We start from the raw sequence: 11,399 nt of genomic DNA on the forward strand, positions 1-11,399 counted from the left end.
TACCCACCTAAGTGAAAGAAGCATGTATTTACCATTTTACTTTTTATCCAGTTCCAGAGGTTTCCCCACTTTGCTTTATCCCACCTCCCTAACCTATCACCAATGGATTTCATGTAACCCACGAATGCTTCTCCTTTGATGTTAATGTATAAAACTCAAATGTAACGCGCCATTCTCCGGAGCATTATCTCAATATGTTGAGGTTCTGCTTCCTGGCATATGTGGACAGTTAGGCTCAAATAAACTCACAAAAATTCTTTACAGGTTTCAATGGGTTTTTTACATGAACATCTGACACCCTCTGCCAGGCATGGGGGGTGCATGTGCAGTCGCCACCCTCAAGGGTTCGCAGCTCAGTGGGAGCCAGATGTGGGACAGAGGAGTGATTATGACAACAGGGTTAGTACAACAGTGTATATTCTAGTGACAAGACCTACTGATGAGTCACAGAGACTCACATCCGTGCAAATAAACTGTCCCCAACCAGACACTTGGGCAGAAGCAAGTGCCTATGCCTGTGTGGGACGCAAAGCATGTCACTGTGTGACGAGTTTGACAAGCAGCAAGAAGAGCCACTTCCCTTTATCTTGTTTCCCAGAGAAACATCTGCTGCGTACTTACATCTGGCTCTTTCGTTGCGTCCTGTGTTGGGGCTTTTATGGTAGAAAGATAAGGAGGGGGAGGCAATGACACAGAGCCTTGGGGAGCGAATTCAGGACTTGGCTGAGGGAACAGTAGCAGGAGTGCTGCTCAGAGGTGCACCCCAGTAGAGGGTCAGGAGAGGCAGCCTTTCCAATCCCTCCTCGACACAGTGGGTGGAACTGGGCCAGGTGGCCTCAAACGTCACACCTAGCAGCCCAGCAGGGCCTGCATCCTCAGGCACTGGGGAGCCAAGAAGGGCTTCAGGCTGGGGCATGACACGGTGACCCCATGCTCTGGAGCAATCCCTCCAGTACAGAAGCGCTAAGTGTTTGAAGAGAAAGGAGAGAAGGGGAGGAAGCTGAGACCACTTAGGAGACATGAAACAGGACAACCAGGCGTGGATGTAAATTCCCACATTGAACTCTCTTCCATCTGGCCGAAACCAGAAGTTGAAATCCAAAAGGAACCTGCCAGTCGTCATGGTCACCTTGGCCATGCAGCTTTTGCTCAAATCCTCCTCTGTCTACATCAAGGGCTTGGGCACAACAGAGCAACTGGCTCCAGCTCCTTCTGATTCTCCGCCCTGAGAGGGGCCCGGACCAGGGCCTGCGTCACGGGGTGGCCTCTTGCTCTTCAAAAACCTTCATTTCATGAGAGACTGGGGCTGTCAGTTCCCAGATGCTTCTAGCAGTTTCATGTCTCGAAGGCTCTGCGTGTGGTGTTTCCTCTGCTGAGCCTGCCATTCCCACGCCTGCTGGTCAAACCTGCCTGAGTCCTGCTCAGCCCCGTTCAAGGCTCAGTGAGGAAGACCGCCTGTGAGGTGCACCTCCCCTGGATTCACACCTGCGTGCTCCCCTGAGGGTGGGCTGCGCCTGGTGTCACTTTCAAGATTAGGTTACTTTTTTTTTCCCCAGTTTCACTTTTTCCTTTGTTTAAACAAATGTGCCCCACAATGGTTCAACAAGTAAGGCAAATGACATGAATATGAAAGCTGCAGTTTGTAATATACCACACCTAGAACCCAGAGATGGCGAATTAGACTAAAGTGGCAGTCATTCTAATTAATCAGGATGACTTGGCTTGCAGCATGGAAACTGTTTCTTTTCTCTTAATGATCAGAGGTCCCACGTTATCTCCAGTCTTTTCATTGTGTTTTGTGTGAGCTCCATCGCAGAATGGGAACTTTTTAGACCTCCAACAACAGGTTACAAAAAGAAATATGACTTTAGTTTCCGATGCCCCTCTCACTCCCTTCCTCCAGGGAGACCAGCTGCTGTGCTGTGAACTGCCCTGGGGGGAGGCCCACACAGCCAACATGTCTGGCCAACAGCCATGGAGGCCCCCAGGCCTGCCAACAGCCGCATGAGCCAGTGTGGAAGCGGACCCTCCCAGCTTGAGCATGGAGATGGCTGCGGCCCCGGCCAGCACCTTGGCTGCAGCCTGAGAGACCCTAAACTGCACCCAGAGAACATGAGATGATAAATGCTTGTGGTTTTAAACCCCTAAGTTTGGAGCAATTTAGTTCACAGCGATATATAACTGATACACGAAACACAAGCATGCTCGGGGCAATGGACATGACAGAAAGGCTTCTCAAACTCTGGGGGTGGGGGTATGGGGGAGGGGCGAGTAAAAACTTTTTACCATGAGAAATGTGACAGCTGTCAAAAGTAAAAAAAAAAAAAAAATCAGTTACATGAACTATAAACACACACCATGTTTTCATTTGTGTGTGGCAGAAGGTCCTGGGGGGTGGGGTGTGAAGAGGAGTCATCAGCTCCCAGGACCAGAACCCAGAGCTTGCCTGGTACTGAAACCTGCATGGGGGAACACACAACTGCAGGAAGTGAAGTAGGTGGCATTAGGTGTGTGAGGACAGGGCATTAGGAAACATTAAAACACTTGTTTGACATCCAGGACAAAGTTTCCATTTGGCCTTCACAGGCCTTTTACACCTCTCTAACATTTGCTAATCACTTGAAGCAAGATAAAGGGACCTCAGTCCCTGGCAGGACACAGAACTCGGTTTAAGCCTGAACTGACTTATTTCTACAATGATCCTCCTATTCAGGCTGGAAGTACTGGTTTTTCATTCTCTGTGGCAATTATCAAGTGTCTCGTTAAAAAATCAATCTACCTTCATTATGTCTTGCTCTGATTCAAAATAATGGTGAAGGGCCAGGGGTGTAGATGAAACAGGACTGGCCATGAGGTGGTGACTGCTGAAGCTGGGTAAAAGGGACCTGCCGGTTCAGGACAGTAGTTTCTCTATTTTATTTATTTATTTTTTTAAATGTATTTTATTGATTTTTTACAGAGAGGAAAGGAGAGAAATAGAGAGTTAGAAACATCGATGGGAGAGAAACATCGATCAGCAGCCGTCTCACACGCCCTACTGGGAATGTGCCTACAACCAAGACACATGCCCTTGACCGGAATCGAACCCGGGACCTTTCAGTCCACAGGCTGATACTCTATCCACCGAGCCAAACCTGCTAGGACGAGTTTCGCTACTTTAGAATATGTTTGAAACTCTGTGACAGACTACAGCACTAAAAATAACCAAATTTACCTAAAGAAAATCAATGAGTAATAATTTAAATCAAAACATTGAGTAACGGAACAAGCAGTACTCAAATAGGGCAAACATTATTAAGGCAACACGTGACTCACTATCGCTGAGAAAAACACTTCTCTGGTGAAAAATGAAACTCTGGGACCAGGAGTTGGAGCACTGGGGAATGGCCTGTCCAGTTTAAGTAAAACCTTCAACTTCTACACCGTCACTTCCCCAGGAAGCTTTCCCACTGCCCATGCCCTTAGGGCTGCACCAGGGGCTTGCTCTGGGCTCCCAGGGGCCTCCAGCAGGATTCTCACTGAGCTACATACAACCAGAGCACTCAGTGGTCGCCCCTCCATTGACAGAAAAGTGTCACAAATGCTCCTAACTGGAACGAGGTGAAGGGAAAAGACCCCAAAAAGGCATCTCACTCAAAGGCCCCACGGGCTGCTTGCCTATCTCTGGAGACCTTGGGCTCTGTCTCAGCCTAAGCCTCACAGAGCTGGACACTTACCCGGTCAGAGTCCCGCGGGCCCCCATGAGATGTCCCATCAGGGTTAAAGTGGTCCCCACAGCTAAGAAGAAAAGGTAGCAGGTAGGCAGTGAAACAGCAGCTCACAGGCCAGACGATCCATCCTCTTACTTTAACTACATTTGTTTCTGTCTTTCCTTCATTCATTCATGCATGCATACATTCATTCAACAAACAGGCTCACTCTATGCCAAGCTTTGGGCTGAGGGTACTAAGAAGAATCAAACATTGGTCCCGCCCTCAATAAGCTTCTAAGGGAGACACAAATAAGTAAACTACTAATAGGATGACAAACACCATGACACAGGGAGTCACCGTGTCCAGGAGTCACCTTCTATCTTAGAGACAGTAAGGTGGCTATGAGCAGGACCATCAAGGTCAGGTTTTGGTTCAAATCCCCACTCTACTATTTACATGCTCTGGGGCCTTTGACAAATCATTTAACCTCTTTGATCCTCAGTTTCCTTATCTCTAGAATGGGCTTGTGTGTATATGCTTCACAGAGTACTTATGAGGACCAAGTATGAAAGTGCGTGTAAAGGGCTGAATATAGCCCCCTGCACATAGTGAGTACACAACTGGGGGGATGAGGATGCCACAAGGGAGGCTACAGACAACTTACCTGTTGCAGTTCCTTGTGAGGTCCCCGAACTGATGGACATGGAGTCCGTGTGGCCCAGGCTTCAGGCCATCAATGGTTCCCTCAATGAGGCAGCGCTCAGGGGTCAGCTGTAGGAAGCGCACCACCCCCTGCACAGGGCCAGGGCCCCCTAGAATGGCCACTGCTGCCCCCAGGTTCTCTGCAAGGTATTAGACACCTGGGTTGGTTTGCCACCTCACCCAGACCCACCTCTTCATCAGCTGGGGAAGGGCCTGGAGAGAGCCCCACCTAACTTTCACACCTTCTCCAAAGTCTCTCCAACCCAAAGCCACAAAATCCTATGGTTAGATTTATACCAGTCCCTGGCCACCTCCCTCCCAGAAAGGCAAGGCCAAGACCACAGTAGTTACTCACGCAATAGGCCCGTGCCCATGCCCTTGAGTACCGCCTGCCGCCCCGTTCCTTCTAAGAGGGCCTGCACCTCCTGGCTGGGCAGGGTGGTCTGCACCAAGACCATCTGGTTCTCCAACTGCACCTCTACACTCTGGACACCTGGGAGGGAAGGAGGGGCAGAGGGCAGCAGAGGGCTGGCACCCCTGCGCTGGGAACAGGGAGGAGAGAAGCAGAGGGTGACTCCCATCCCCATCTTCACCAACCTCCCATGGCTGGAGGCAGGCTCGGAAGTTGCCTTCTAGCTGTGTAAGGCTCTTAACCTCTCTAAGGCTGTTTCTTTATAAAGAAAGTGAGGATAATGTCACCAATCCCAGGATTGTTGTGAGTCCTTATTACATGCCGGGCATTATCTATAACTTTTGAAACATACGTAATTTTTAAAAATATATCTTTATTGATTTTTTTATAGAGAGGAAGGGAGAGGGGTAGAGAGTCAGAAACATCGATGAGAGAGAAACATCGATCAGCTGCCTCCTGCACACCTCCAACTGGGGATGTGCCCGCAACCAAGGTACATGCCCTTGACCGGAATCGAACCTGGGACCTTTCAGTCTGCAGGCCGATGCTCTATCCACTGAGCCGAACCGGCCAGGGCCATACATAATTTTTAAAAATGTTTTTTATAAAATCAGGCTATCAGAGCAGCATTATTCATAACAGCCAAAGGTAAAAACAATCCAAATGCCCATCCACTGATGAATGGATAAAAAATGTGGTATTTCTAGACAGTGGAATCCTGTTCAGCCATATAAGGGAACGAAGCACTATGCACCACAACATGGATGAACCTTGCAAACATTGTAATGAGAAAGCCAGTCATAAAAGGCCACATATTAGATGATACCATTCTGGAGGAAATGTCCAGAAGAGGTAAATCTATAAGGACAGGAGGGAGATTAGGGGGTAGGAGCATAGGAAGGCGGTGCTAAAGGGTTCAGTTTCTTCATGAGGTGATGAAATATAATTGATAGCGGTGACGGTTGCACAACTCTGTGAGTATACGAAAAACCACTGGACTGTATACTTTAGGTGGTGATTTTGTGATATGTGAAGTACACTCCAGCAAAGCTCATACGTACATAAGAAAGGGTTCTAGCACCATCATCATGAGAGCTAACATGGACTGAGCATGCACTGTGGGCTTTTTCGTACTTCACCTGTAGTAACTCCTTCCACACTCAAGTAACCCTGTGAGCTGATTACTATTATCCTCATGTTACAGATGAGGAAACTGAGGCACCGAGAAATTTGCTCACAGTCACATTGTAGTAAACTGTGGAACTGGAATGCATCCCAGGCAGCCTAGCTCCAGAGCCCGAGCACGTCACCTGGACACTGCTCACCTGAGAAGCAGCCGCCAGCCGCCAGCTGGGTTGGGACCCCCTCCTCTGCCCTCCTGTGGCAGCTGCCACTTCCCCTCGTAACTCACGCTGCACTGACTTCAGTCCTCTGTGAGGGCAGGAGCTGTGTGTGTTCCATGAGGGTCAGGTTCAAGAGTCCGTATGTCTCAATTGCCCCGCAAGTCCCCAAAGTCACCCCTGTGAGAGTACGCAGCCTGTGGGATAACTCTGACACATGCTGAGTTTTGCAGAGCATCAGGCCAACTCAAAAAAGGAAGAAAGGGGCTTCCCTTTCACTCAGGTATTCAGGGCTCCCAAGCCTTTTCAGAGAACCCTTGAATCCTCTAAGTGTTGCTCTCACCTGTAGGGCTTACAATCATGCTCTTGTGTTTTTTTTGTTGTTGTTGTTGTTGTTTTAAAGGGCCATGCAAATCTTCCCTGTATTACTCCAATTTTAGTATGCATGCTGCCAAAGCGAAGACCAGCATTCTGCTCTGACCTCAGTAAGTGTGTTTGCTGCACTGTAGGGGAAAGCCCAGAGGAGCCATGGGCAGCCCAGAAGACAGGTTAAATGAGGCATTTCATGCCATGCTCAGCTAGCGCCCTGTGAACTGAATGCTACTGACCATTGGCCTTCCCTTTATCTTTGGTTTCCCTCCTCCATATTCTTTCAACATGGAGGAGGCCAGGGTCAGGTAAAGTACTGATCCTCGTCCTCAGGGAGCTCACAGGCTGTGGGAGAACTCAGACTATGCCTGGGTTAACCATCAGGCAGAGAACGGAAGAACAGCTGTGGTACAGACAAGGTGCCTGCTCAAAGGAGGCAGAACTGAGAAATGCAACCGGGAGGAGGCAGCACGTGAGAGACGGGAATACTGGGGCTGTGGCTCCAAAAGGTCTCATCGGCTGCTTCTTCAGAGCCCCTGCAGCATCCTGGACACTGCCGGGGAACAGGCAGCATCTGTAAGAGATCAGGCAGACACAGACACCTCCTCCCCTGCAAGAACAAGGCAATTCTGGGAGCATCTGAGGCCTTGTTCCCTGGCACATATCATTAGTTTGGCTCAAATAAACTCAGAAAATTTTCTCTAAAAAAGGAACAGGGCAATTCTGTGAAAAGGAAACCCTACAAATAACCAAACTGTCCCTCACGTTTACACACATCAGGATGGTGATGCTGTCCGCCTCTGGCAGGTGAGGGAGCAAACAAGGCTAAATAAGGTTACACAACTTATTTGAGGCCACAAAGCTTGGCAGGCAGCCTGCCCAAACCCAAAGCTGACGCTTGGCGCCTTCCCTTGCCTCAAGGAAGTAGGGTCTAAGAGATTTGCCGGCCTCTCCCTTTGGACGGTTGGCAGAAAATGCACTGGCTCTTACCTGGCACCCCTTGCAGGGACCTGCGCACTGCGTCCACACAGCTCTGACAGGTCATCTGTACGGCGAACTCCAACTGCAAGGAAGGCAGGGACCGGCCGATGAGAGCTGAGAACCCCTCCTGCGGGACCCTGTTTCACTACCTCCCCTACAACCACCCCAGAGGCCTGGGGAAACGCCTGACCCCTCTTCAAGCGCCTTCCTCATTATCACTCAAGACCAATTCAGGACCACCACCCTCCAACATTAAAGCCAAGGTCTCTCCTACTATCGCACTTTGCAACCCAGATCCCCAGGTCCCGCTTCTAGTGCCCGCTTCTTCCTTCCCCTTCTCGAGGTAACGATCACCCCTAGGGGTCGTGGCTCTCTGTCCCGCGCGGCTCCCACATGAGACGTCGACCCTCACCGTGCAGGCGGTCTCCCGGTCCCCCGAGTCCGACGCCATCTCGGACCCAGTCACTGACAGGAGGACCTGAACAGCTCGAGTCCTAGAGCGGAAATCCAAGCAGCATCACGAGGAGGCGGAGCCTCGGAAGCCAGGCTTTGCCCCGCCTCCTGGCGCGTGCGCACGCAAGGCCCTCCCATCTCCAATGTTCCAGGCCGGGGGGGGGCGGGAGGGGTTGGCGGGGAGGAGCACTGGCCGCGCATGCGCACTCTGGCTATGAGGTCCCTGGTTGCCTTAGTAACCGTTTGGACGCCTCTACCTCGACAGCTTACGGCGCCAGCGCTAAAATGGAGCCCTTTAAACCTGAACCTGAGCTCCAGCGGTTTTATCACCAGTTGCTGCATCCGCTGTCGATCTTCCCCAGAAGGAAGACGTACGCAGAGCCTCCGAAGCGCCTCTCGCAGGAGGTCCCAATGCTACCGTCCCTACCCGTCTCACGGCTGACCGTGGCATCACTGTGCCGCCAGGTGTCCAAGCGGCTGGCCCGGTGCGAGCTGGAGGAGCGGGTGCCTCCCGCGGGCCCTCTCCGTTTCCGAAAGGTCATCTTGGACGAGTTGAAGTGCAGCTGGCGGGAGCCTCCCCCCGAACCTAGTCTGAGCCACTTCAACAACCAGAGGCTGCGGAAGCGGGTGCTGGTTTACGTGCTGCTCAGCTGCGAGCAGCTCTTCTTACACTACCTGCGCCTGCTGAAGACAATGCCGACTTCCACGCACGTCTTCACTGAATCCGCCACGCTCACCCGGTTGGCCGCCAACCTCGCCAGGGATTGCACAATCTTCCTCACCAGCCCCGAGGTCTACCGTGGCCTGCTCGCCGACTTCCGCTCCCTGCTGAGAGTCCAGCAGGCCCAGGGCGGCGTATTCAAGCTGCGCCCCTTCGGACCCCCTGCGGCTTCCAAGCCTCCCAGGCCTCACGGAGCCAGCTCTGCCCAAATACCACACTGCAACCTCAACCTGAGCTATCTCATCCAACTCAGCCGCTCGCGAGAGCTTCTCAGTGAGCCCAGACCCGATCCTGTGAAGGAATTAAAGTCCATCCCTCAGCTAAAGAAAAAGACTCTCCGCTGGCTGCCTGCCATGCAAAAGAAGGGAGAAAGCTTAGCTTCCTCACAGATTGAGGCATTGCCCCGGTATTCGTTGGCTATCGCCAGCATGTCTCCGCGCACCTTCTATTTGCCTCTCTACGCCCAGCTTCATAGGGGCCGGTCCATGCCCTCTCTGCGCGAGGGCTGGAAGCTAGCAGATGAATTGGGCCTTCCTCCCCTCCTCCCTCGTCCCTTGACCCCACTGGTCCTGTTTGCAGAGAGCAAACCAGAGCTGGTAGAGGACATGGTGGCCGAGGACCTGAAGCAGATAAGGAAGAACATGAAATTGGAGCGGACTCGCTACGCACCCATGGACTCAGGTGTGTCCCCGCTCCTGGGGGCCCTGACCCACCACCCAGCCACAGCACATCGCATAGAAGAGCTGCAGAGAATGTTGAATGAGGAAGAAGAAACCTCTGGGCAGTGGGGCCCCCAATTCCCCAAACCCCCTCCACTTCATCCACAGCCAGTGACAGTTACTTTGAAGCTGAGAGATCAGATCGTGGTCCAGGCAGCTGGTGTACAGGTCTCTAAGAGAAAGTTTCTGGATTCCTTCCACGTTGAAGAGACCGGAGCCCTGTACAACCACCTCGTTGGTGAACTGGATTCCAAACTGATCGAGGAAATGGATATTGATCGCTTCATTGGTAATAGCATCAGGGAGGTCTATAAGGAGTTGATGAGCCGTGTCTCTATTGAACACTTCTCTTTTGACCGGGGACCCCTGATTGAGCCGGCAGCCAGTAAAGACTGGTCAGTGCTCCTATCCTCAGCCTTTCTGCATCAGGATAAACAGCATCGTGTCATCAACCCCAAGCTGGTTGGTCTTTGTCCCAAGAGAGTAATCCCTTTCCAGTCCTCTCTGTCATTGTTCCAGGTAAGCAAAAGTTGGGAGAGACGGCCAAAAAAGACCTCGGGAATGAACTGGTTGAAAAACCTCTCGTGTTCGGATGACTATTTCAGACAACTCACCAACCAGGAGACAGATTTCCTCCATGTCATCTTCCAAATGTATGAGGAGGATGTTCCTGAGGAGATCGTGCCCCCTGTCAGAGAGTCCCTAAAGTTTCAGCACCCACCTCCATTGCTAGAAGATGAAGAGCCAGATTTTGTGCCAGGAGAATGGGATTGGAACACGGTGCTGGAGCACCGTCTAGAAACTAGGAAGGCCAGCCTCCTGGGAGAACCCCACAGAGTGCCGAGTCTGCAGAAGCGTCTGCAGCGGTTGTGGTCCATTCTTGAGGTTCCTGACAAGGACCGGATGGACATGGCTATCAAGTACAGCTCCAACGCCCGCCTGAGGCAGCTGCCTTTATTGCTGAGTGCCTGGGAGCAGACCGTGCAGCCCATTCAGCTGCGGGAGATATTGCTGGGGAAACTGGAGTGGTTTGAGCGACACGCCTCTGACCCCAACCGTTTCTTCCAAAAGACTAACATGGATCTGACTCGTTTATTGGAGGAGAATCAAGTCCGAAACCGCCTACACAAGAAGCTCAATCTAATGGAGGCTCCGTTGGTTTCGCTCCTAGAGGAGGTTGAGGTCATCTTTGGTGAGCCAGTGACGTTCAAGGGGCGGCGCTACCTGGACAAGATGAAGCTTGACAAAGTGGAGATGCTTTATTGGCTGCAGCAGCGGCGGCGGATGCACCAACTGGTTGGGACCCAGAAAGCCTCCCACTGGTCAGCCATGTTCAAGAGGCTCAGCATGAAGCCTTTAATAGCCCCTAGGAATAGTCCTAGTCCAAGTGACCGCTAATCCCTCCCTCCACCCCCAACACCCAGCAGCTCATCCAGACCTTTTGACTGCTTGGGAAGAAGAAATATTTGGGAGTGCAGGGTTCAAGAACATTGTGCTTCCAACTACCAAGGGACAGAGATGAATACTTTATTTTGACAGTGAAATTCTCATAAAAGAATCCCCAAGGCCAGTATCCCCATTTATGTCAAGCTAAGCACTGTTACAGCCCAAATCTCATGTGTCAAGAGAACTGAATCCCTCACTTGGAGTGCATTGTAATGGAAACCCATCACCTTCGGAATACCTGGGCATTTCTATCATGCTACATTAAATGGGCTGACAGGGCCCCTAATCAAAAGGCTCTGTTGCCTAATGGTTGCCTTCAGAGCTAGGACTCTGGAGTTAGTAGATGTGGGTTTAAATTCTGGTTGTGTACCTTGGGCAAATTACTTAGCTGCTCTGCACCTGGACCACCATATGTCAGGTGAAGGGTTGAGTCCAGATTGTCACTTCTTCCAGTTTTAGCATAAACTTTTTTATTAAAATTTTATCAGTTCTTACAAGCATACGGTACAAAGTATACAAGGGTATGTACTGAAAAGAAAGTCTCCTTTCCATCCTTACCTCTAG

General features: G+C 51.2%; 2 protein-coding genes across 2 annotated transcripts in view; one reads left to right on the plus strand and one right to left on the minus strand.

The window, feature by feature from the left end:
• CCS (copper chaperone for superoxide dismutase) overlaps window positions 1-8,033 on the minus strand; it is a 9,597-nt gene extending 1,564 nt beyond the window's left edge. Inside the window, exons 1-5 of the mRNA XM_006771547.2 lie at window positions 7,909-8,033; window positions 7,506-7,578; window positions 4,750-4,887; window positions 4,357-4,534; window positions 3,717-3,777 (exon numbers count right to left, since the gene is read on the minus strand). Coding sequence (XP_006771610.1) covers window positions 3,717-3,777; window positions 4,357-4,534; window positions 4,750-4,887; window positions 7,506-7,578; window positions 7,909-7,947 — 489 coding nt within the window. The 5' untranslated portion in view covers window positions 7,948-8,033. The remainder of the gene's footprint in view (window positions 1-3,716; window positions 3,778-4,356; window positions 4,535-4,749; window positions 4,888-7,505; window positions 7,579-7,908) is intronic.
• Window position 8,034: 1 nt separating this feature from the next.
• CCDC87 (coiled-coil domain containing 87) lies at window positions 8,035-11,111 on the plus strand. Its single transcript, XM_006771548.2, has one exon. It carries the CDS (start codon window positions 8,235-8,237, stop codon window positions 10,785-10,787), a length of 2,553 nt encoding a protein of 850 aa, XP_006771611.1. The 5' UTR covers window positions 8,035-8,234; the 3' UTR covers window positions 10,788-11,111.
• The last annotated feature ends 288 nt before the right edge of the window (window positions 11,112-11,399 follow it).

This window comes from Myotis davidii, unplaced genomic scaffold (assembly GCF_000327345.1).
Source record: "Myotis davidii unplaced genomic scaffold, ASM32734v1 scaffold425, whole genome shotgun sequence".
NCBI classification, from domain to species: domain Eukaryota; kingdom Metazoa; phylum Chordata; class Mammalia; order Chiroptera; family Vespertilionidae; genus Myotis; species Myotis davidii.

Excerpts from the sequence above, each read along its gene's own strand:
- CCDC87 (XM_006771548.2), top strand. The coding sequence starts at position 8,235 with ATGGAGCCCTTTAAACCTGAACCTGAGCTCCAGCGGTTTTATCACCAG.